This window comes from Bufo bufo, chromosome 1, assembly GCF_905171765.1.
Source record: "Bufo bufo chromosome 1, aBufBuf1.1, whole genome shotgun sequence".
Lineage (NCBI taxonomy): Eukaryota > Metazoa > Chordata > Amphibia > Anura > Bufonidae > Bufo > Bufo bufo.
The window spans coordinates 581,608,393-581,633,187 of NC_053389.1; the positions used below are offsets into that span (position 1 = coordinate 581,608,393).

Below are 24,795 nucleotides of genomic sequence, written 5' to 3' on the forward strand. Positions count from 1 at the left end.
CACATAATGTAAAATGGCTGACAGATCAGGTTCTGTTATAGGGTTGGGGATGTGTCCATGTGCTGAAACATCTCAATTGAGTGTCCTGTCCCACCTGATGGATGTGTCATGGGTCAAAGTTCGGCGCAATGCAAAAGAATTTGGCGCCGGCAGACATCGCCATATGTTCGCATGTTCGGCAAATCGCGAATGCGTAAAGTTCGCCGCAAACCGACCGCCGCGCGAACCGTAAGGCCATCACTACTGTAGAGGCTCTAGTGAAATATTAAATGGAACGCCCAAGAAGTTATCCCATTTGGTATACTACACCCCTAAGGTGTTTTGCAGAAATTACACCACAAGTATTTCGCAGAAATAAATGAGCAGGGGACCACACAAAATGAAAACTGCAAGTTTTCCAACGATATGGCATTTCAGTGCCCAGTATGCTGTGCCCAGCTTGTACCATCTGCGACACATCACGGCCTTTAAGTTGTTAGGCGAGTTCTACTGTGTTACGGAAATAAATGTGCAATGTTTGCAGTGCACATTTTGGTGGACTGATTTATGGGCACTATGTTGCTTTTGCAAAGCCTCTGGGGAACCAGTACGTTTATTTTATGAGAACCATACATTTTTTATTTTTCACTGCTTATTTTTTGCATAATGATTTGCTATTATCATTGGTTCTATTTTGGGGTACATATGACTGGGAGCCATATTTTTTTGGCGATGGTCTTGTGTGAGTAGTTTTTGCAGGATGAGATGATGTTTTCATTCTTACCATTTTAGGGTACATAAGATTTTTTAATTGTTTCATATAATGTTTTTTGGGTGGTGAAGTGACCAAAAAAATTACTGTTCTGGCATAGCTTTTTTTTATGGCATGGTAGATCAGGTGATATATTTATTAAGCCAATTGTTACAAATGTGGCAACATCAAGTATGTCTCTCTTTTTTTTTCTATTTTTTATAATGATAAATGGCTTGATGAGTGAACCTTTGGAGGAAATATAATCTTTTTTATTACTGATTTCTCCTGTAACTGGGGCTGACATAGTAGCCCCAGTTACAAGGGAAATGCAGCCCCCAGAGAAATTGCAGCGCTGACCTAGCAGCTCATGCAGACACCTAGACCCCAGCGGTCACATAACTGCTGGGACCGGGCCTGGAAGCAGCATAGTGCTTCCTGATCTTTATACACAGCGCTAGTTCTGCACTGCGTATTAGATCAATAGGTAAGGCTCGGTGGGATAGTGAAAAATCATGCCTGCCTTCAATATGGGGTGCTCTGCTGTCACTGACAGTGGGACCCCTGCTCAGCAGCTGCACGAGGTTTTTTAAAATGTCCGATCAGAGGAGACGTGACTGTCTGGACAGGAACTGGTTAATAAAGAAGCCAAGTGGATGTTCAAATTAAATATATCCCTATTGGCTTACACAAAAAGCAGGATTTTATTTTACAATACTAATCAATATTATGTATATATTTTTCAATCAGTGCACCATGTCATCATGTTATCATGTCACCATGTTTTTATACTTATTTTCTACAATTATTATTTTTTTTTATTGTGAGCCATGTTACACTACAGCAGTGTCGGGTTTATTTGAACTGGTGTACATTGTGTTTCCTGTACCTATGGATCTTAAAAAGAATCAATAAAAGAGTCTGTGATTTTGTCCATAGGCTGGAACTTGTATTCCTTCTGCTGTTCTTCTTCTGGTGTTCTGCACCGCTTCTGTGCTCTGGATTTCCCACTAGAGGTGGCCGTGACTTGTTTTATATTTATTTTATAAAATCAATATATAAATAAGCCTGCTTGATACGGTAGGCCTGAGTCCCCCAAAGCCTTGTTGAACCACCGTCTCTGGTTACAATACTGGTTTCATGACTGGATGTTGGGAAATTTGTATTTTGTTGGCTTGTATTTGTATATAAAGCAGAAACTACAGGAAGACGACGTTCACTTGTGATTTCCCGGAAATCCTCTCTTTCATTTATATAGTGTTATGTCATTGAAGGAAGTACAGTCATGTCAGGAATAAACATATCAGTCTAAATTAAGTGCAGAAAATTCACATTCGGCCTAACTAGCTCTGGACCCATAAGATTTTCCAGATTATTGAGGCGTTTGATATCTATTAAAATTGCAGGATTGCATGACTTCCTTTTAAGGCTTGTTTCACATGAGCGTATTCAGTCTGGGAGACACGCTCCATGTGACAGCTGTATTTCCGCATGCAGAAAACTGCTCCTCTGACCGAACTCACAGCATCTTAATGATTAAGGCAGGACCTAGCAATCTTGTTGTCCTACTGCAGACAGGACAGAGCAGGGAGGCTCCTGCTCCAGCCACTTGTCATGCAGCTTGTCATAGGACAGTAAGAACAAGGGGGGATATGGCTGACCTCACGGTGCAGATATATATATATATCCAGAAAAAGGACGTCACTCCAGTAAGATGAAATGTAGTGATTCCTTTATTCAACCTTCCGGTGCAACGTTTCGGCTCTAAAGTGAGCCTTTTTCAAGCAATGCTTGAAAAAGGCTCACTTTAGAGCCGAAACGTTGCACCGGATGGTTGAATAAAGGAATCACTACATTTCATCTTACTGGAGTGCCGTCCATCAATTTCTGGATACATTGGTGGGGTAAGAAGTCGATTCACCCTATTTTCCTGATTATAGCCAGTGCCACCATTTTTCTTCGACTGGGGTAACGATTGGAATTGAGCCTCCTTCTTGGAAAAGGAGGAGACTCTTCCAACCTGCTTTTGTATGTAGTGACGCAATGTGGAACGAATAACGGCAACTTACATAGTATACAGTATAAATCAACAAGAGGGCAGTATTCCCTTATCCATTATGGTGGTTAGTATACCGGGGATCAGCTATGCGCATGCGCTTCCTTTCTAGATAGTTCACGTCATCCCGTGCATCTGGTGCGGCACGCGTCGCCCGCGTCACTAATATGGGACTGGACTACGCGTGTGTGTTCTATGGAACGCGCTGTAGTATGACGTAGTGGCCGGTCGGGACATGCGCAAAGACACTCCATGGACGCGCTATACAGCGCGATGGACAGCGTGGTCGCCAGTACTTTTCCAGGTATCAATTAACTTGTTTTCTCCTTTCACACATGTGTATCATTATGGCTTCTGTAATCATCATGTCCAGAGTAGAATACAGCTGTGATCAATTATGGTTCTGGATGAGCTCAGATGTAATTTTGATGCATTATGCACTCAATGCACCTATTGTATTTTTCATTTTCTTCAACTATATTGAATTAGCAATATGTTGTCTTATTTTGTAATATTTTGCTGCAGATATGACTTTAAGTATCAATTATGTTTAATCACTAGTGTTATGATTGTCACCCCTTTATATGTAACCTATCCACACCCTATCAATGCTTGAGAAAGGCTCATTGTGAGCCGAAACGTCGCTTGTGCCACCTATGGGTGAATAAACCTTTTTTCACTGAGGATTCAACTGGAGTGCAGTCCGATTTCTTTGTTCCATATTTGTGGGTAAGCACCAGTTACCATACTTGGACATTGCACCCTCTCTACTTTTTTTCCTGGCTTGGTGGTGCTGCTGGTTATTTTTTTCCGTATATATATATATATATATATATATATTTCTCAGTTTAAATTGTAATATGAGACAAAATAGGAACAAGAAAAAAAAATGTTGATTTTTTTAGCATTTTCTGTGCTAAGTTCTTCTTTTAAGCTGCCTATACCATGCTGCATAAAAAAGAGAGGGGATTAAAATAGCTGTTAATAATGCATCCGACAACTACTAAAAGTGTATGGCGAAATGACTCATGTGCAGAGGTGACTTTATAGGTAGGAGGAGGACAGCTTTATAAGAGGTGTTATCTTTCATTGTAATCCTCTGATAATAGGATGATTGTTGCCCCTGCCCCAGTGTACACGGCACAAGCTGAAAAATGATCTCATAAAACCAAAAAGTATCAGCCTGCTGGGAAGGTGCAGTGACCAATGCGAATACATGAAGATTTCATTATTTATTTTCATATTATAGACAATAGACAAGTGCCATGGGGAAGAAAAGAAACATGTCTGTTTTTAATTTATATCTAAAAGCTACGTTAAAATTGATACTTACTTTTCTGATAATTAATTAATTCATATATTTTACAAAAGAATTCAATTATGTTAACATTGCATTTGGTGGGTTTAGTACAGTAAGTATTATTGTCAACATTATAGCAAAGTGTTTATTTGAACAGAATTTTGGCTATGAAGATTTTTTTTTCATAATCCATGACATAGATGGATGCATGCTATATCAATAGGAATTGCAGCCGTATGAGAAAATTGGTGCATTTGATATAGACATACACTCCGTGCAATTTCTTGGCATGCTTTCATAAGTAGTTCCTTGCTTTGACTGTAGTTACATTAGTGTCTTGTGCTGGTGGAAACTGATAACGACAGGTGCTGCTGACATTTGTAAGTAGCCAGAGAAATCAGGAAAGACAGAGTCCAAGCTAGTGCAGATGACACATTTGCCAACACACAGACCACTGCAGAGCTTCCTGCTATACAGATAACTTAGTATAGCTGCGTTGACTCTGACTGCTCATTTCAGTCTTTTCCTGATAGATAACCAGCTGAAGGAAAGGAACGTGCCATTTATATAGAAACAACTTTCTTGTCTTACTATCAAACAGGAAGAGCTATGTCACCGTTTCTACGAATAAGTCTCTCCAATTTCGAAGTTGGGCCATACCTGCCACCTAATGGGGAAGTCATGCAGAGACCCTACTGTGCCGTTATAGTCAAAGAAGCTGTTGAGACAGGTATGTATCTTCTTATATGTTCTTCCAAGCAGGACAGAAAGTTTTTACAGAGATGTTCACTTAGTTTAATATTGACTGTTTTAGATATCGATGAATGTGACATAAACCATTAGGAAACGGGTTCTCTGGTATTTTGATTTTCATGGCCTATCTTCAGGATAGGTCATCAATATCAGATCAGAAGGGGTCCGACTCCTGGCACCCCAGCCTGTCAGCTGTATGAAGAGGCTGTGGTGCTCTTCCTAGGACATTTGACATCACATTCATTAGTCACATGGCCTATGTGCAGCTCTGTGTATTTCAAGTGAATGGGGCTGAGATGCAATACCAAGCAGAGCTGCTATCCAATGGACTGTGCCAAGTAAGTTGTGAGGAGCCGTGGGGCTCACCAGAGCTCTACTGAACGCCATGACTTCCTCAAATCTGGGGAATGAGCAGAACACTTACCTTGTGCTTTCATCCACCACTTCCCAGTCTCCTTTTCTGTTATCCAAGATAGCCGTACTTCTTTTCACTCTACCTGATACACACTGTGCATTTGTTAGCCAAGACGGTTCCTGCTGCCCATGCATGGGCCATCGCTGCTTACGTGCGGAGAGTTGGCTAATCCAAGAGTAGGACTAAACATGCAGGAGGTGTCTAGGACTACCAAATGCACAGTATGCATCAGATAGTCTGATAAGCGCTCCATCAATCGTGGATGACAGAAGAAGAGCCCAAGAATTGATGAAAAGGAGGTCACCATGTAAATGTTCTATTCCTTCCTCAGTTAATGTTATTTTTTTTGTTTTATTCTTGAACCAGAAGGTCACTTTAACCCCTTCAGGACCCTGTCATTTTTCACCTTAGGGACCAGGCCATTTTTTGCAAATCTGACCAGTGTCACTTTAAGTGGTGATAACTTTAAAACGCTTTTACTTATCCAGGCCATTCTGAGACTGTTTTCTCGTCACATATTGTACTTCATGACACTGGTAAATTTGAGTCAAAATGTTTCATTTTTATTTATAAAAAATACCAAATTTACCAAAAATGTGTAAAAAATTTGCAATTTTCTAAATTTCTATTTCTCTGCTTTTAAAACAGTGATACCTTCTAAAATAGTTATTACTTTGCATTTCCCATATGTCTACTTCATGTTTGGATCATTTTGTAAATGATATTTTCTTTTTTTGGGACGTTAGAATAGAAGGCTTAGAAGTTTAGAAGCAAATCTTGAAATTTTTCAGACAATTTCCAAAACCCACTTTTTTTATATTTTGAATGTTCATCTGTTTTGAATGTTTCAGTTTTACATAATAAAGCATTTTTGAATAAAAATATTTTTTAGTGTCTCCATATTCTGAAAGCCATATTTCTTTTGTATTTTTTGGGCGACTGTCTTACGCAGGGACTCATTTTTTTCAGTATGAGATGACGGTTTGATTTGTACTATTTTAGGGTGCATATGACTTTTTGATTGATTGGTATTACACTTTTTGTGATGTAAGGTGACAAAAAATTGCTTTTTTGACACACTTTTTTAAAAAAAATTACGGTGTTCACCGGGGTTAGTTCATGTGATATTTTTATACAGCACGTTCCTATGGACGCGACAATACCTAATATGTATACTTTTTTTGTTTATTAAGGATTTACACAATAACAGCATTTTTTAAACAAGAAAAAAATCATGTTTTACTGTCTCAAGTTTTTTTTATTTTCTGGGCGATTGTCTTAGTTAGGGGCTCATTTTTTGCGAGATGAGGTAACGGTTTGATTGGCACTATTTTGGGGTGCATATGACTTTTTGATCGCTTCTATTACACTTTTTGTAATATAAGGTGACAAAAAATGTTTTTTTTTACACCGATTTTATATTTTTTTTTTATGGTGTTCACCTGAGAGGTTAGGTCATGTGGTATTTTTATAGAGCAGGTTGTTACGGATGCTGAGATACCTAATATGTCTACTTTTTTTTTTTTTCACATTTAACACAATAAAAGCATTTTTGAAACAAAAAAAATAATGTTTTAGTGTCTCCATAGTCTGAGAGCCATAGTTATTTTTTTTTTTTTGGGTGATTGTCTTAGGTAGGGGCTAATTTTTTGTGGGATGAGGAGATGTTAGATTGGTACTATTTTGGGGGGCATACGCCTTGGTGTTGCACTTTTAGTGATGTAAAATGACATAAAATGTTTTTTAGCACAGTTTTTATTGAATTTTTTTGACGGTGTTCACTTAAGGGGTTAGGTCAAGTGATATTATTACAGAGCCAGTCAATACGGACGCGGCGATACCTAATATGTCTACTTTTCTTATTTCCCTATTCTTTCCAATTTTTTAGTTTTTCTTTTTTTTTACTTGAAACTTTAAATTTTTTTGTAAAACTTTTTTATTTTTTTACTTCTTTTTTCACTTTATTTTTTGTCCCGCTCTGGGACTTCAACTTTTGGGGGTCTGATCTCTTTTACAATGCATCACAATACTTCTGTATTGTAATGCATTGGCTGTAAGTGTATTATACACTGTGATACACTTCAGCCTGCTTCCTGTGAGATTTAGGGGGCTGGATCTCACAGGCTGTCACGGAAGCTTCCCTTCCATTAGGTCCCCGTAACAGCAGCGCGGGAACCCAATGGCCACACCGCACCCGGTAGGATCCCGCACTTGCCATGGTCAGCAGTGCAAGGGTTAATCTGTGTTTTCACCGATGCAGGTGCATACAGCAGGGGTCCGGCTATCAGTGAATGCCGGACCCCTGTCGCTGATTGGGGGGGGGCGCAGCTCCTGCACCCACCCGATCAGCCCGCCGTACATGTACGGCGCTGGTCCTTAAGTGATGGGTCCTTATGGTGTTAAAGCTTGAATATAAGGTTGCCCTTATTTAATCCACACCTCTCTGTGTTCTTCCAAGTGTCTTCAGTCTGTCATGGAGATTTATGTTACTCGGGATACTAACTACTAACATGAGCTCAGAGTTTCTCTTTTTTAAGAAGAAAATAGAAAGGCTCCATCCTCTAGTCTAAACCAATATCTAATTCAAAAAGATCAGAGCAGAAAGTGTGCTGTATGGATTCACTGAAGTATAAATACATCTGGTTTTCAATGTTCTATAACTTGAGTAGTACATGGGGTAATTATTATAAAGTAAGTCTTTTCACCTTCAAAATACATCCGGCATCTGGGCATTCTGTTAATTATTTGAAATCTGCTGAAAATATTGAGCAACACTTTCTTGAGTGTTCAGCCTCCTAACAGCAACTGACTGTCAAATACAGTCTTGTCTATCCACACAGCATAACTTGTGCTTCCTGCCTGCATGGGCACTGTACACATGTACGCATTCAGAGCGACATGAGCTTCTTTTCTGATGTGGTATTCCTATGACTACATCACACAGTGTACTAGTTTACAGAGCTACAAAGAAAACATTGACCTAAAAAAATCATCTTAGTAGTAGTACCATTAGTTGGGTGAAATGTGCATCATACTTTTCACATATCCCTTTCTCTTAAAGAGGAGCTATCACCATTAGCTTATCTGCTTTAATAGCATAATTGTCAGCCCTCAAAATCGAAATAATTATTTAACTATAACTCATTAAGATGTTCTAAAAGAGTGCTGTCTAGAGCATATATACAGCAGTTATCGATATACATTGATAAATACTGTAGACAATGCTCTATAGGTCAGAACAGGGAGATTTTGCTGCTTCACACTATGTGCTGTTTTGGTAGGTTATAGGAAGGCGCTGCGTATGATGGAATCTCCTTACCAGGTAGTTCCGATACAGATCCTGCGATAGGTCAGGACATTTACATACTGGGTGCACTGCCTATTTGTATTGTCTAGTTATATTAAAGGATTTTTTATTTTTTTGGGGAAGGCATTGGTGAGGGTCTAACACTCTGCAGGAGCACAGAGGACATGAAATTCTTAAAATGTAACTTAATAAATAACGCTTTGCACCCACAACGATCAGCTGTTCCATGCAGGCTCCAGCGCTTTGATTGGAAACGGAAGCACAGGTCTGTTCAAAGTTTAGTGGCCGTGCAGGTTACTACACAGCTCAGCTACCGTTCACTTCCATATTTACATCATAGTATTGAAGTCTATAAAGAGTGGAAGGGAAGGAGAAAGAAGGAAGTACCAAGAGAAACAAAGACAACACAGATAGGATTTAGCAGACTCAGCAGCTAATATTAAGTGCTATAGCTCACCCCAAGTGCTTTATTCACATCACTGTTGCTCAGTACTTCTGCTTAGTGTTCTATATGGTTTTCCTGAGAGAGAGAGATAGAGTTAGGGAACAGAATTCCTTGTCTCTACTTTATAGGAAAACATCTTAACAGCACACAGTTCTCTAATGTGTATGGCTATGATATTGTATTTTTGTGATGCCCATTTTCGAGACTCTACACCCCCTCCTGGGTAGGCCACACCCTTTTCACAGCATACCATGCCCCTTCTGAGATGCGTCGTCCCCTCAGACCACATATGGACACTCGGGCTCAGTCTAATAATGCATCATCCCGGTGCCACATACAGTTAGCACTCATAGGAGGCTACTTTCTCTGGATAAACGAGGCCCTTCATTAGCTACACTGAAGATTTGCTAACTGTTCCTGGAGTTCTCCCATTTTTCCAGGGCCTCAGATGTTATGGGACATTTAGCACGTATGTGCACAAATAGTAGTTTAGCAAAGTAGAAAACCTTGATATTCATTAATAAATGTTCAGTTTCAACTGACATTCCAACAATGTCCATTGATTTTGTATTTATTTTACCAACATTTCTTATAGGTGACTATAGAAGCATTTAAGTCCATGGACTGATAAGTAGAATTTTCATACAGTGACTATAGAAAACCAAGGAAAAGCATTTAGGATGTATATCTGGGGACAAAAGGTACAAGCTTAGTTTTGCAGAAGACATAAAGATAGTGAATGTCCCTGCATATAAATAATCAAGTGGTTTTATACAGTACATGATGCTTTTAATGCCACCACTTATAAACACCTGCTGTTTTCTGTCTCTTCATCTATCAAATACACTGAGGGCGCAACACTTCCTCAAGGTAATTCCACTCTCTGGAAACTCACTGGTACTATTGAAGGTTACGGTACTGTAGACAGTTAGGTAAATGGTCTCTGGTCTATGTCTTCTTACCCCAGCCCGGCCTCCGTATATGTGTAGTAAAGATTCCTAAAAATGATGTGAGATGCTTCCCTGCAGTTTATCTGCTGCCAGTGTTCCTTTCTACCTTCCCAGTCTGTCACTTTTTTCATGCTGGGAAAATAGAGAGAGGAACAGGGCCGCAGCATTCAGCTCTGACAGTAAGTATAGTGGAACATAGTACACGTAAGGCTCATGCACACAAATGTATTTTCTAGAGGTGGGACGAATCCAATTTTTTTCGAATCCAAATCCGAAAAGGTTCTCGAATATATTGAATCTTTCAAATCTCGAATCCTACGAATCCTGTACATAAGAATTATGGGGATCTGTGGATGAAATTGTTATGGAGGGGGATCTGTGGATGACACCTATGGGGGGGATCTGTGGATGACACGGTTATGGAGGCATCTGTGGATGACACTGTTATGGAGGCATCTGTGGATGACACTGTTATGGAGGGGGATCTGTGGATGACACTGTTATGGAGGGGGATCTGTGGATGACACTGTTATGGAGGGGGATCTGTGGATGACACTGTTATGGAGGGGGATCTGTGGATGACACTGTTATGGAGGGGGATCTGTGGATGACAATTATGGGGGCGATCTGTGGATGACACTGTTATGGAGGGGGATCTGTGGATGACAATGCTATGGGGGGGATTTGTGGATGACACTGCTATGGGGGGATCTGTGGATGACACTGTTATGGAGGGGGATCTGTGGATGACACTGTTATGGAGGGGGATCTGTGGATGACATTGTTATGGAGGGGGATCTGTGGATGACACATACCGTATATAGCATCTTATGCTATATGTGTCATCCACAGATCCACCCCATGACAGTGTCATCCACAGACCCCCCCCCCCACCATGACAGTGTCATCCACAGATCCCCCTCCTTATAACAGTGTCATCCACAGATCCCACCCCATAACAGTGTCATCCACAGATCCCCCTCCCCGCCGCTCACAGGAGTGTACATTTGACAGTCACATTTCTAAACTGTAATCCATCTCCTGCAGTAACTTTAACTTTAAATAAGCAGCCGTTCATCTCTACTAGTACCTTACACCACTCCTCAGCTAGCTTGGGTAACAGGGCCAGGCTACAGCCTACAGGCAGTGCACGGGCGGAGCTCACAGTGACGTCACGCGCCTGCGCTGCCTGTTAGTTGTTACCGAGCGAGCGCTGATTTAAAGTTAAAGTTAAAGTTACTGCAGGACTAGGTCAGAGGATACCAATTACAGTTTAGAAGAAATGTACACTCCTGTGAGCGGTCAAAATGAATGGGGGCACAATTCAGTTGGGGGGGCACATCGTGATGTAGGGGGGGCCGTGGCCCCCTCTGGCCCCCCCTTGGCTATGCCACTGGGGAAATAGCAGGCGTCTTGGGGACGTGGCGCGGGGACATGACGTTGCGGTGGGATTCGTCGGATTCGAATCCAGCAAAATTCAAGGAATTCGTGGATTCCCACCTCTAGTATTTTCTTTCTGTTTCCATTCCGTTTTTTTGGCAGACAGTATGCGGAACCATTAATTTCAATGGGTCCGCCAAAAAAACTGAAGTTACTCCATGTGCATTCCGTTTCCGTATGTCCGTTCTGCAAAAAATAGAACATGTCCTATTATTGTCCGCATTACGGACAAGGATAGGACTGTCCTATTAGGGGCAAGCTGTTCCGTTCCGCAAAATACACAATGCACACACCGACGTCATCCATATTTTATGCGGATCTGTGTTTTGCGGACCGCAAAATACATACGGTCGTGTGCATGAGCCCTTACTGTCAATGCTGAACGCTGCTCCCCCGATCCTTTCCCTGTCTTCACAGCCATAACCAGAGACACACTGGGAAGATGGAGAGGAACAGTAAGTGCGCTATGTTCCTGTATACTTACTGTCTGCGCTGAATGCTGCAGCCTCGCTCATCTCCCTATCTTACCAGCGCTAACCAGACACATACTAGAAAGGTAGAGAAGAGCACTTGGAGCAGATAAATTGCATGGAACCACCTCACATCATTTTTAGAAAGCTTTATTACTCATTTAGGGAGGCAGAGCTGGGGTAAGGTCTAATAAAAAATATTAATCCTAATAAAGTGTATTACTAAAACACACTGTCCCAACACATAAAAAAAAGGAGACAACCGTTAAACTTTAAGGATTTTGTTAAGACTGAAGGAAACAACTGTCTCTCTTGAGTCACCTAGCATAGACAGTACCATGTAAGGCTAGTTTCACACAGGGAACAGCCTGTCGGAGCTCTCTGCATCCGGCATTATGGGAAGCTGCCTGAATGCCCGCCGGCCCCATCAACTATAATGGGGACCTGCAAAGATCCGGCCGCAGCCTGGCAATTATGCCAAGAATCGACTGTACTAAAACCGCAGTGTAGCTATATTGGAGAGCAGTGGGAAGATGTGCAAAGGGCCCTTCCAAGGTGTAATAACGCACGTCCCAGGTTAGGAATGCCAGAGTGGTGTAATGGCCTATAATGTCTCTGTAATGTAGTGATAATTGTGTCACGGTGTCTCCCACCTGGGAATGGCCGGAATGAGTACATCTACTTTAAATGTGGAGCTTGCAGGATAAAATGTCTGCTTGGTAGCTCTGTAACTATGGCAGGGTTAGCTTCTGCACTTATCTGGTAGCTTCTGCTTTGTGGGGACAGACTAGCTGAGTAGGAAATAGTTTCTCCTAGGTCTCTGGACTTCTCTCACAGATGGATTCTCAGGGGATGCTTTCTTCCTGGAACTCTGGAGGTTGTCTGTAGTTTTCTCTAACTTCCTTCTCCACCCATGCTGCAGGGTGTGGGAACTGCCCACTTATCTTACAGAGGGAGAGCTAAGCTGGAATAATCCATTCCAGCCTAGATATACTAAACACTAAACTTGTACTTGCCAGTGAGTTGCTGCCACCTACTGGTAACCAGGCAAATTACATGAACAAATGCATTTAACATAGTTTTATATGCACATTTGTGGAAGACATAATGTAAATTATATCTGATGACAGTATAAAGCTCTTAGAAGATAGTAGCGGAGTAGAGGCGTGTAGTAACACAAGTCTGGGGTGTTACAGATGCAGGGTTTGGGGTCAGGTGCTCGAGGCTGGCATAATGAGATTTAGGCAGGAGTTAGATGTAGGCAGAGATGTAGGCAACCACTATGTGGACGAACTCTAATTGTAGAAAGACAGAAGTAGCAGGCAGTATAGGTTTTTGCATAGTCATCTTGCCTGGCCTTGTTAATCAAGGAAAGGGAGGGACTGGCGGTAGAAGAAGAACAAGCATTGGGCCTGCCCATGGAACAAGTAACTGCTAATTTGCATATTGATTAAAATAACTTTTTCTCTAGAATGAAGCAATGGATGGCAAAATGAAAAGTATTTTTACATTTATCTGACATAACCCTACAAGACACTGTACCTGGTTTAACAATGAATTTCCTGGTGATAAATTCCCTTTAATCTTTATTAATATAACCCTTAAATGCAGTTTGGACTCTCATTAATGGTATCTAGGTTGTCAACTATGTGCTCAAGTCTCGCCCTAACAAGATTCATACTAGAAAAATGCACCAATATGACGTGCCGTGGACCCTGGGTAAGCCTCCGGGACGTCTGGAAAACAGGCACAGGCGAAACAGACCAAGGCACCAACAGGACTTTATTACACAAGTAATAAAAGCAAACGACAGAACCATTAAACCAAAATGTACTGCTAGGATCAGCACCTATGAACCCACTGTGCCACTGACTAGCATTACTCTAGAGGGGCGTAACTAAGCAACACCAGGTCTTCACTAGTGCCTCTGGTGGGGAGGATAGACTTGAGCCATGGTAGTTGCCAGGGGCTACTCCAGAGCGTAAACCGAGTCAGTTGCAGCAGTAACAGGCAGGCACTGAGATACCTACAAAGGTAACTATCAGGAATACACAGGTAACCAGGAACAACAGACGCTGGAACCTAGGACAGAACAGAACAGAACCAGAATGAGATGCCTGCACCCCAAGCACAGTAGAAGCTAGGCGGCCCCAGGCAAAGCTGCACACGGATGGTGATTCCCCCTCCGGGGATCACAGGACCCTCTTCCGAAGGCAGACAAGAAACAAGTGCAATAGAGCCGGACCGTGGTACGGTTACACAGACGCCAAAAATGCAGTGGGTCAGGATATGGGTATAATAGTCTATGGTTTTGTTTGTGATGCCAATTGCAGCGTGCGCAGGGTACTAACACAGGGCCCTTTAAGGATGTTGTAACTCACGTACCAGGTTAGGAATGCCAGAGTGGTGTATTGTCTCTGTGTGGTAATGGCAATAGTGTCAACGGTGTCTCCTACCTGGGTACGGCTGGACTCCTGGATCCTGGCTCACTTGCAATAAAATGAGTGTGGTGCTAGTAGGAGTAATTGAGGAACTTGCAGTAGCAATTGAGATTCAGACTTTGGGTAAAGTTCAAACTTGTCTTTACTAGTTGCAGCTTTCATCCAAGCAAGATACAGCATTATCTTTGGTCTTTGGTCCCAGCAGGTATTGGCAATATGTGGCAGGAAATTATCTTTTGCTCTATCATGTGCCTGGAGCTTTTGCAGGAAAGAGACGTCTGCTTAGTAGCTCTGTAATGTGGCAGGAATTTATATTCTGCACTATCTATCTTCTGCTGTCTTGGGGACTGACGTGCTGAGGAGGATTATGGCTTCTCCTGGGGTCTCTGGACGGTACTCACAGTTATTTTCTCAGGGTATGCTTCTTCCTGTAACTGGAGGTGGCTGATTGCTTTCTTCCAGCTGAGGCTGCAAGGCTCAGGCTGGGGATGATGATCAATTGTCTCAGCCGAGACAAGATCCTGGCTTGGATCCTTATATCTGGGAGCTCCTACACGCACAGCCTTCCCCTAGCCAGGGTGGCTGGCACACTGACTCTAACTTCCTTCCCTTCCCCTGAGGCAGGACATGGGCCAGCCCACTTCTGCTCATAGAGGGGGAGCTGAACTGGAATGAACTATTCCAGTTCAGAAACAGTAAACTGGCTAAGTCCTTGCTGAACACATTGCTTCCACCTGCTGGTGAACATAAAAATTACAGCAATATATATTTAACAAGGATTTGAATGCACATTTGTGAGAATATGATGTGAAATTACATTAGATGACAAAGTTAATGCCCTTAACAGGTTGTAGCGGGTATAAAGAGTTTCGTAACACAACTCTGGGGTGTTACGCAAGCAGATACAGACATGGACAGAAACAGACGCAGATAAGCAACATCAAGGCATAATAAAATCACAGAACAGGTATGGATCAGACGGAAACATAAATGCAGAACTAGGCGATACCACACCGAAGTGTAGTCAGAAAGCCCCTTGGGTCAGCGACAAGGGACTACACCCAGCAAGCAGGACCAGGACTGAAATACTCACAGACAGAACGGAACAAACTGACAGACAAAACAGAACTGACCACAGGAACAGGACACACTGGGAGAAATAGGTGCTAAACAAGAAGGAATTAACCCTATCAGGCCAGGCGAAGCAGAAATACCAGAACACAAGCAGAAGCACCGGACGTTGCCCCTGGCATACATGGAACACCGCTGCCAGAACGCGAGGGCATACAACAATCTGGGCACCGGAACAGAACCACAGAACATAATCAGGGAGGGAAAACGTACACAGGCGGTTCAACACGGATACTGCAGCCAGCACGCAGCCCCAAGTAACCAGCCTACACAGAAGGGCAGCCTGTAGACCAGTATACAAGAGGACAGCCAGCCTACGTAGCAACTCAGGCACAGGAAAGCGCACTGTGACAACTGATTATTTTTATTGCTTATGAAATAATTATTGTGTATTTGAATTGTTTGCTAATATGGTGCATGATACTATTCTACTAATAATGGGTCTTTATCTGCAAAAGAGTTAGGAATAACTTACGGTATCTCTAACAAAGTCATTTATGATATGCAGTACAAACATATTTTAATAAACTGAAAACATCTGCACATTTTCTGATATGGTTTGTGCAGCAGAGAACTTTCCATTCCACAATCTCTAATACACAGACTCGAGTTCTTTATGTCAAAAGAGGGAGGGTGGTTTAACTGGTGCACAGTGCCACCTTAGTTGGATATTTCAGGTTGCCTCAAAACATGGTTGATGTAGAGGTCATACTTAAAGGGGTTGTCTCATCTCACTGTTACTAAGGTGAGATGAGACACCAACCAGTGTCGGACTGGGTTTCCTAGGGCCAACCAGTAAAATTTATTTTGGGGGCCCACCGTATGGATACATTCAAATATTACCTGCTCACACAGCAGCAAGACGCTACAAGATTATTTAATATGGGGGTTCCTGCAACTTTGAGAAGGTAGGTCCTGGGGAGAAGAGGACACTGGTGGCTTTCCTCTATACCTAGAAGTCATCTCAGCTCTGATCGTGTCTATAATATTACTAGGGAGTTTTTTTAATAATCTATCAGGTGTTTTATATGAACAGAGGCTGGTTGAGGTGCTGTACACTGAATATATGTATATAGTGCAGTAAGTCTACTGTGCTATGTGGCACTTGTGCAAGGGGTGGGAGACTAGGGGCCCATCTTGCTTAGGGGTCCACCGGGGGATTCACCTGTACCCCTGTGGGCCAGTCCAACCTGGTCCCAACCACCTCCCAGCTGGGAAACTTTGCCATGCATGAGAGCTACTGAAACAGCTTAGCATAACAAATTATGGTGTCTCCCTAACTCAGAAACAACATAACTTGTTGTGCCACACTGTTTCAGTAGCTCTCATGCATGGCAAAGAGACCTACTGAAACAGCAGAGTGCAAGAGTACTCTGCTTTTTCCCAGCTGTGAGGTGGTCGGGACTCGGGACTAATGGCGACATGAGACAACCCCTTCAAGTGTCTGAAGTGCCTCTTGCCACATCTCAAAGGCCTCATGCACACGGCCGTTGGGCGGCTGTAGCCGTATTGCGCCTCGCAAACAGCGTGCACCCCGTGGGTGCGAACCCATTCACTTGAATAGATCCGCAACTCCGGAGATGCGGAATGAAGTCACAGAACGGAACACCGGAAGCACTACGGAGTGCTTCCATTGTGTTTCTTTCCATGGTTGTGCACCGCAAAAAAAATATGACGTCATATCTTTTTGCGGTGCGGACATACCACGTCGCACTGTATTGATGAATAAACCTTTTGGATATTGAAGACAAGAGAGTGCTGCGGTTTTACTACAAAGTGTATACATGTATGTAAGGGAGCGTTAGGGTCCTAACAAGCACCAATCAATGATACAACAAGTCGATCAGTGCTCATTTCATGGGATTTTTACACTGTCTGCTACCTATATGCAGACAAGTGAGATTGTTTGGTTTCCATGAAGTTTGCTTTTTGTCAGCAGTAAATTTACTGTTTATGCAGGTACATGTGCTGCCAACAATAATAATTTTTGTTCATTTGTTGGCTGATTACTGCCAGGTTTACATGGGCCAATGATCGAGAATGAGCGTTCTAATTGACCTCTAGCCATGATTGCAAGTTTAGACTATCCACAGTTAAATATTACCTACTTGTTATACGCAACTGTTGTAACACTGTGGGTGTGGACCCAATATGCCACTGAATGTATTTGACTTGGGTGTACTACTGAAGGCATTGTCAAAGTGCAACTCCTGCAAGGGTCACCAGGCTTCTACTTCTAGGAGTAGTTTCTGTTCCGTGGCTGCTGACCCAGGCTGGTCAAGGGACACTGGTTAGTGGCACCAAGAGGACAGGCAGAAGCACGGTTGGAGGGCAAGCTAAGTTTAGGCAGAGTTTTTGAAATATGATAAAACACGCAGTATATCAGGGGATGCAAAACAAGGCTAATACAGTAATAAGGATGAGGTCAGGACAGGTGGCGCAGGGTCAGTATGGTAATATGGGGGTGGTCAGGTACATGAGGTCACAATACACAATAGCAACTGAACACACCTTTCCAGGAACTAGGCAAGGTCAGAACCTACTGCTCAGACACCTTCCCATACCCCAGGGAATGCTGTTATAGCTTGAGGACAGGTTAAACTAAATGTGCATACTATCTCTTGTTGATCTTAGTATTAGAGGGGATTATTATTATGCATGCAAATAATAGATCAGAAAGGCAATCATACCCAGAGACTAACTGCTCTGTGTAAGCCCATCTGGGGTTGGGTTCTCCCTTCTACTGCTTTTAAAGAAGCATTCCAGTTTTATTTTTATATATACTATATATATATATATATATATATATATATATAAACCGGATTCCAAAAAAGTTGGGGCACTATACAAATCGTGAATAAAAACTGAATGCATGATGTGGAGGTGCCAACTTCTAATATTTTATTCAGAATAGAACATAAATCACGGAACAAAAGTTTAAACTGAGAAAATGTACCATTTTAAGGGAAAAATATGTTGAATCAGAATTTCATGGTGTCAACAAATCCCAAAAAAGTTGGGACAAGGCCATTTTCACCACTGTGTGGCATCTCCCCTTCTTCTTACAACACTCAACAGACGTCTGGGGACCGAGGAGACCAGTTTCTCAAGTTTAGAAATAGGAATGCTCTCCCATTCTTGTCTAATACAGGCCTGTTCAATCGTCTTGGGCCTTCTTTGTTGCACCTTCCTCTTTATGATGCGCCAAATGTTCTCTATAGGTGAAAGATCTGGACTGCAGACTGGCCATTTCAGTACCCGGATCCTTCTCCTACGCAGCTGATGTGGTGATTGATGCAGAATGTGGTCTGGCATTATCTTGTTGAAAAATGCAGGGTCTTCCCTGAAAGAGATGATGTCTGGATGGGAGCATATGTTGTTCTAGAACCTGAATATATTTTTCTGCATTGATGGTGCCTTTCCAGACATGCAAGCTGCCCATGCCAAACGCACTCATGCAACCCCATACCATCAGAGATGCAGGCTTCTGAACTGAGCGTTGATAACAACTTGGGTTGTCCTTGTCCTCTTTGGTCCGGATGACATGGCGTCCCAGATTTCCAAAAAGAACTTCGAATCGTGACTCGTCTGACCACAGAACAGTCTTCCATTTTGCCACACTCCATTTTAAATGATCCCTGGCCCAGTGAAAACGCCTGAGCTTGTGGATCTTGCTTAGAAATGGCTTCTTCTTTGCACTGTAGAGTTTCAGCTGGCAACGGCGGATGGCACGGTGGATTGTGTTCACTGACAATGGTTTCTGGAAGTATTCCTGAGCCCATTCTGTGATTTCCTTTACAGTAGCATTCCTGTTTGTGGGGCAGTGTCGTTTAAGGGCCCGGAGATCACGGGCATCCAGTATGGTTTTACGGCCTTGACCCTTACGCACAGAGATTGTTCCAGATTCTCTGAATCTTCGGATGATGTTATGCACAGTTGATGATGATAGATGCAGAGTCTTTGCAATTTTTCGCTGGGTAACACCTTTCTGATATTGCTCCACTATCTTTCTGCGCAACATTGTGGAAATTGGTGATCCTCTACCCATCTTGGCTTCTGAGAGACACTGTCACTCTGAGAAGCTCTTTTTATACCCAATCATGTTGCCAATTGACCTAATTAGTGTTAATTGGTCTTCCAGCTCTTCGTTATGCTCAAATTTACTTTTTCAGCCTCTTATTGCTACTTGTCCCAACTTTTTTGGGATTTGTTGACACCGTGAAAATTGGAATCAACGTATTTTTCCTTTAAAATGATACATTTACTCGGATTAAACGTTTGATCTGTCATCTACGTTCTATTACAAATAAAATATTGACATTTGCCATCTCCACATCATTGCATTCAGTTTTTATTCACAATTTGTTTAGTGTCCCAACTTTTTTGGAATCCGGTTTGTATATATATATATATATATATATATATATATATTAGTAACTCGACACCAAAGTTCTAGCAATGTAATTTGTTACAACCTAGCTCAGTTGCACCCATATATTTTGAACCTTTTTATTATAGGAACCTATTCATGTGTTTGCATGTCTGACCAGCAGCCTACTCTAATGTGTAAACAGGAGTCAGGTCTCTACCATGTGGCTGACTTCCTGTCAACTACAGGATAACATCATCACCGACCAAATCCCTCCTAGCATCTCTCAGGCTCCTCCCCTCCCCACCCTCCATGTTCCTCTGTATATCCCTTTATAATGTTGAAAATTTAATCTTCCCTATCTAAAGAGCCAGGACTGCAGATATATAGTAGACGAGTGTATACAGTGTTTAGCTGCAGTTATATAAACCTCCTGACGCACACTGCCTGCCTGTACTATCTGTGTGTGCAGACTCTCCAGTGTAGTTCTGGGAGATGTAGCTTCACACTGGTCTCCTTGCCTCCTACATGTAGGAACTGACAGAAGAGAGAGAGATGACAGGGTGGAGAGGGCAGACAGGCCCAAACTGTATTACATGGGAAAACATGGAGACCCTGCAGTGAGAGCAAACAGCAGTTCTGTGTCACTGATCTGTCATGGCTGCCCTTACAAAGGACTCAGAGTAGTGTGGTGTGGTGAGACTCCATCAGCTCTGCCTTTGCAAAGCCTGGCATGATGGGAAATGTAGGATTCATTAGGAAAACCATATTTTAGGGGAAGAAGGAGGAAACCCACATATTGCACATCAACTGACAGTCGGTTCTCACAGTGGTGGAGTGTGATATTGATTAGGAGTGTTACACTTCTAATCAATATCACGTTCCACCACTGTGAGAGCCACTGGCTTCATACTAACATCAATTAATAGGAAGACAGTGGCACCCCAATAGTTTTAATGGTTACACTTTAATTTATCTCATTGTATTCATTAAAAGTGAAGCTTTAACTAAGTAATGGTGACCCTGTACAGGGAACTGTTAAGGGCCTATTTAGTCCTTTTCTTTAACATTGACACTTGATGGTAATGCATAGTAATAAATCTGGTATTCCCATGACCCCCTGATAGATTGGACGATACAAGGTTTTCCTACTGGGTTTCAAATATACTATTAGCTGGGGAAAAAAATATTGAAATAGTTTGAAATACTGTAAGTATATCAATTTTGGCAATCCTAGCATTCCAAGAGAGTTTAATGTACGCAAATACAATGAGCTGAGTCTTGTTAGTGATAATTAAATCTATTGTCAGCCATACTTATGGGTAACTAAAACTATATTGAGCCCAAAGCTTTCAATACAGTCTCCAAGTTTCATGACTCATTTAGTGGCTTAATATGACATTTGTCATCATTCAATTTATGTAAAGGTATCTGTCATGTCATGGATAGAAACTTTCACAGCTGTGAAGGACATTATTGGGATGGTACATGTTAACATGATGTCAACAACAGACACCTCGCAGAGACTCACCTGAGAAGACTGACCTTTTACTGTTATGTCATTGATTAGAACATTTTACATTTATCTGATAATATGACTCAGTGGCCTTGATGATATCCTTTTTACATCTATTCTTCCTTATTGTTGAGGTAAACCATGTCATCTACAAAGACAAGACTTGTGACAAGATTTCTCTGGACAGTTACTCAAAGTTTTGTGGTGTCATAATATAAAAGAACTGGACTTCTTCCAGTTTTAGTTTAACATATATTTCATTGGGTTCTGTGGCTGACCATTCTGTTTCTGGCCCTCAGCTACAAAAAAATGTAATACCTAACCTATCCTTTCCTTATGCATTGATTATCCAATTCTTGGTGAAAAGTGGTTGTAATTCAGTGGTTGTGCATCCTAAGGTAAAGTGTCCTTTATGGGTCATAGATTGCACTTCAGCGAAGCATAGTACTCTATTCTAAAGGGGACCATACATAATACATGTATATCTGTTGAACCCACCAATTTCGGCAGAACCAGCCTGCCATCTAATGTGTATGGGGGTATTCTGACTCACTTGTGGCTGCAAATATATTGACCTATAAAATAAACATTTCATTGCAGAAACAGGGAAGGTTTATGTACAGCAGAAGCCAACTATGTACCCACTTTGGGAGAGCACATTTGATGCTCACATTAACAAAGGGAGAGTTATGCATATAATTGTGGAAGGAAGGACTACAGGGATGGTATCAGAGACCACAATTGAACTATTTTCTCTGGCTGAACGATGCAAGAAAAATAATGGCAAGATGGAGATATGGGTAAGCTTCTCTTTTCTTACTGTATTTATGGGGATGATTGGTATGAGTCAGAAACAGTGAAACTTTACCAAAAGACCAACCGTTTAAGAAGATCATCCCCTCATTCAAACCAGAATTTCTGTCACAGATTTATTAGATACACCATATAGTAGACATTTCTGTCCATCTTCGTTGAGAAGCCCACCTCCCTAGAAGACCAATTGTCAATGCAATTTTGGGTGGTCATCTCAAAGTGGTTTTACAATAGAACAAATGGAGAGATGTAGAAGATAGATAGATAGATAGATAGATAGATAGATAGATAGATAGATCTATGTGGCTGCTCTACAAAACATAAAACATGTACTATTCTGGCAGTGAGAACAATGCAGAAGGTATCCATATTTTGTGGATCCATGGTTTGTGGACCAAAATATGAATATGGTTGTGTGTACGAAGCCTTAGGCTAAATGCACATGATCAGGATTGTGTGTGGATTTTCAGCATGGATTTGAACCGTAGGTCATGTACATCGTATGTTGTTTTATGAGAAATCTCACGTATACGATAGAGGTTTTTCAGTGCAAATCTTTACCTGCAGTGCAGATTTTAGAATCCGCAGCATGTCAATTTATTTTCTTTTTCCCTAGCGGATACATGCAGATTTTCTACATTCACTTTATGGGAAGAGTAAAATCCGCATTACGCATGCACACGATGCACCAATTGATGTGGATTGTTCTCACAGATTTCCCTGCGAATACCTGCGGATTTCATTGCGGATTCTCTGCACATAAATCTAGTCTTGTTGTTTGTTAATTGTTTCCTTTTTAATTTTATTTTCAGTTAATACTTTATTGTAAAACATTTGATGGGAGAATAATAGAAATAGAAAGAAATGCATATATTTTTTTTTTTTTTTTGTGCAGATAGAACTTAAACCACAAGGTAGAATGATAATGAATGCAAAGTATTTCCTGGAACAAACAGGCAAGTATATTTTCTTTTCAAAACCAGATACCAACACTAATGCCAACAGCATGTGTTTTATAACATGTATTAAGACTTTTAGAATTTCTTAAACAAGTGCCAATTCTGTTAACCCAACAACTCAGGTAAAAGAAGCAATGAGATCCAACAGTGTAATGGAAATTATGTTTTACTTTATTTTTATGAAATCTTGTATGAAATGAGCTCTTTGTAAATTTTGTCAGATTTATTTCATATTACTATTTGTATGTATCTTATTTGTATCTGATTTCAAGGATTTCAGGGTATCAGCGGTATTGCTTCAAAATGTAAACCTTGTATCAAGAAATTTCATATTAAATTATTTGCTTTATGTCACAAAGCTGCTCAAAGTAGGGTCTAAAAGGGTGTTACTATTACCTGTATTGCCCATGAAGTTATCTATACAGATTCTTATTGAAAGGATAAGGAAGGCTTGGTACCCCTAATTTGCTCCTGTTATCAGTTATGAAAAATGTAGGCCCAGTGATAGAATTCCAAGTGAAACAGAGTTTCCTACATGTTTCATATATTAGTAAACCAAAATTGAGAGCAGTACCTAATATTTGGTCAAAATGTTTACTTGTTGTAAAGTTTTTGTTGAGGCAGCCATTTTTGTGAAAGTGAGAATAGAAAGCAGAGATAAATATTGCATACAGCATCCAAATAAATCAGGACAGCTCATGCAATTTATATGCCCCCTGACATGAAAGAATGTTTCCTCTCTTTAATGATGACCACATCTGTGGTGGTCTATAGCAATTAAGGGGTTATTAATCAAAACATTGGTGGTGTAGGGTAGTGAAGGGGTGAGTATCAACATCTTTAATAGTTTCAGGCTGGGAAGAGATTAATGCCTGCTTACCTGGTGGTCTAGGATAGGTGACTGGGTAAAAGTGTCTCTCCAACTCAGTTCTTCCATGTGATATTGCATACAGCATGGAGCACAGTGACAGAGGCAAGTTAACTGCGTGGCAGTGGGCATGTGCGACCTCATTCTTGTAATCAGTGGGGATCCTGAAATTCGGACCCTCACCGATTAAATACTTTTGCAGTATCCTATGGATAGGGAATAGCGTCCTACTTTTAGACTCCTTTTAAAGAGGACCTTTCATCTGGCAAAAAAATGTGAACTAAGTATCATGATCTGTACAGCGGCGCCCAGGGATCTCACTGCACTTACTATTATCCCTGGGCGCCACTTCGTTCTCCCCCTATGCCCTCCGGTCACTTGGTTATAGTAGGAGGAGACTGCCCTTGTTCTCCTGGGCGTCTCCTTCTCCTAGTCTGTAGCGCTGGCCAATCGCAGCGCAGAGCTCACAGCCTGGGAGAAAAAAAACTCCCAAACTGTGAGCTCTGCGCTGCGATTGGCCAGCGCTACAGCCCGGGAGAAGGAGACGCCCAGGAGAACAAGGGCAGTCTCCTCCTACTATAACCAAGTCCCCTAAGTCTTCGCCTACTATAACCAAGTGACCGAACATACCGGAGGGCATAGCGGGAGAACGGAGCAGCGCCCTGGGATAATAGTAAGTGTAGTGAGATCCCTGGGCGCCGCTGTACAGATCATGACACTTAGTTCACAATGTTTTGCCAGATGAAAGGTCCTCTTTAAACTCTTTGCACCCAATATAAATGAATAGGCTAATGTTGAGTTCCCTTGTGTCATTCTTCTACAGAGAATTCCT

The 24,795-nt window shown here is 41.7% G+C and overlaps 1 protein-coding gene across 1 annotated transcript in view; it reads left to right on the top strand.

Moving 5' to 3' along the window:
* The first annotated feature begins 4,554 nt into the window (after positions 1 to 4,554).
* PRKCQ (protein kinase C theta) overlaps positions 4,555 to 24,795 on the top strand; it is a 101,618-nt gene continuing 81,377 nt past the window's right edge. The window contains 3 exon segments of the mRNA XM_040413326.1: positions 4,555 to 4,816; positions 21,924 to 22,123; positions 23,032 to 23,092. Coding sequence (XP_040269260.1) covers positions 4,696 to 4,816; positions 21,924 to 22,123; positions 23,032 to 23,092 — 382 coding nt within the window. The 5' untranslated portion in view covers positions 4,555 to 4,695.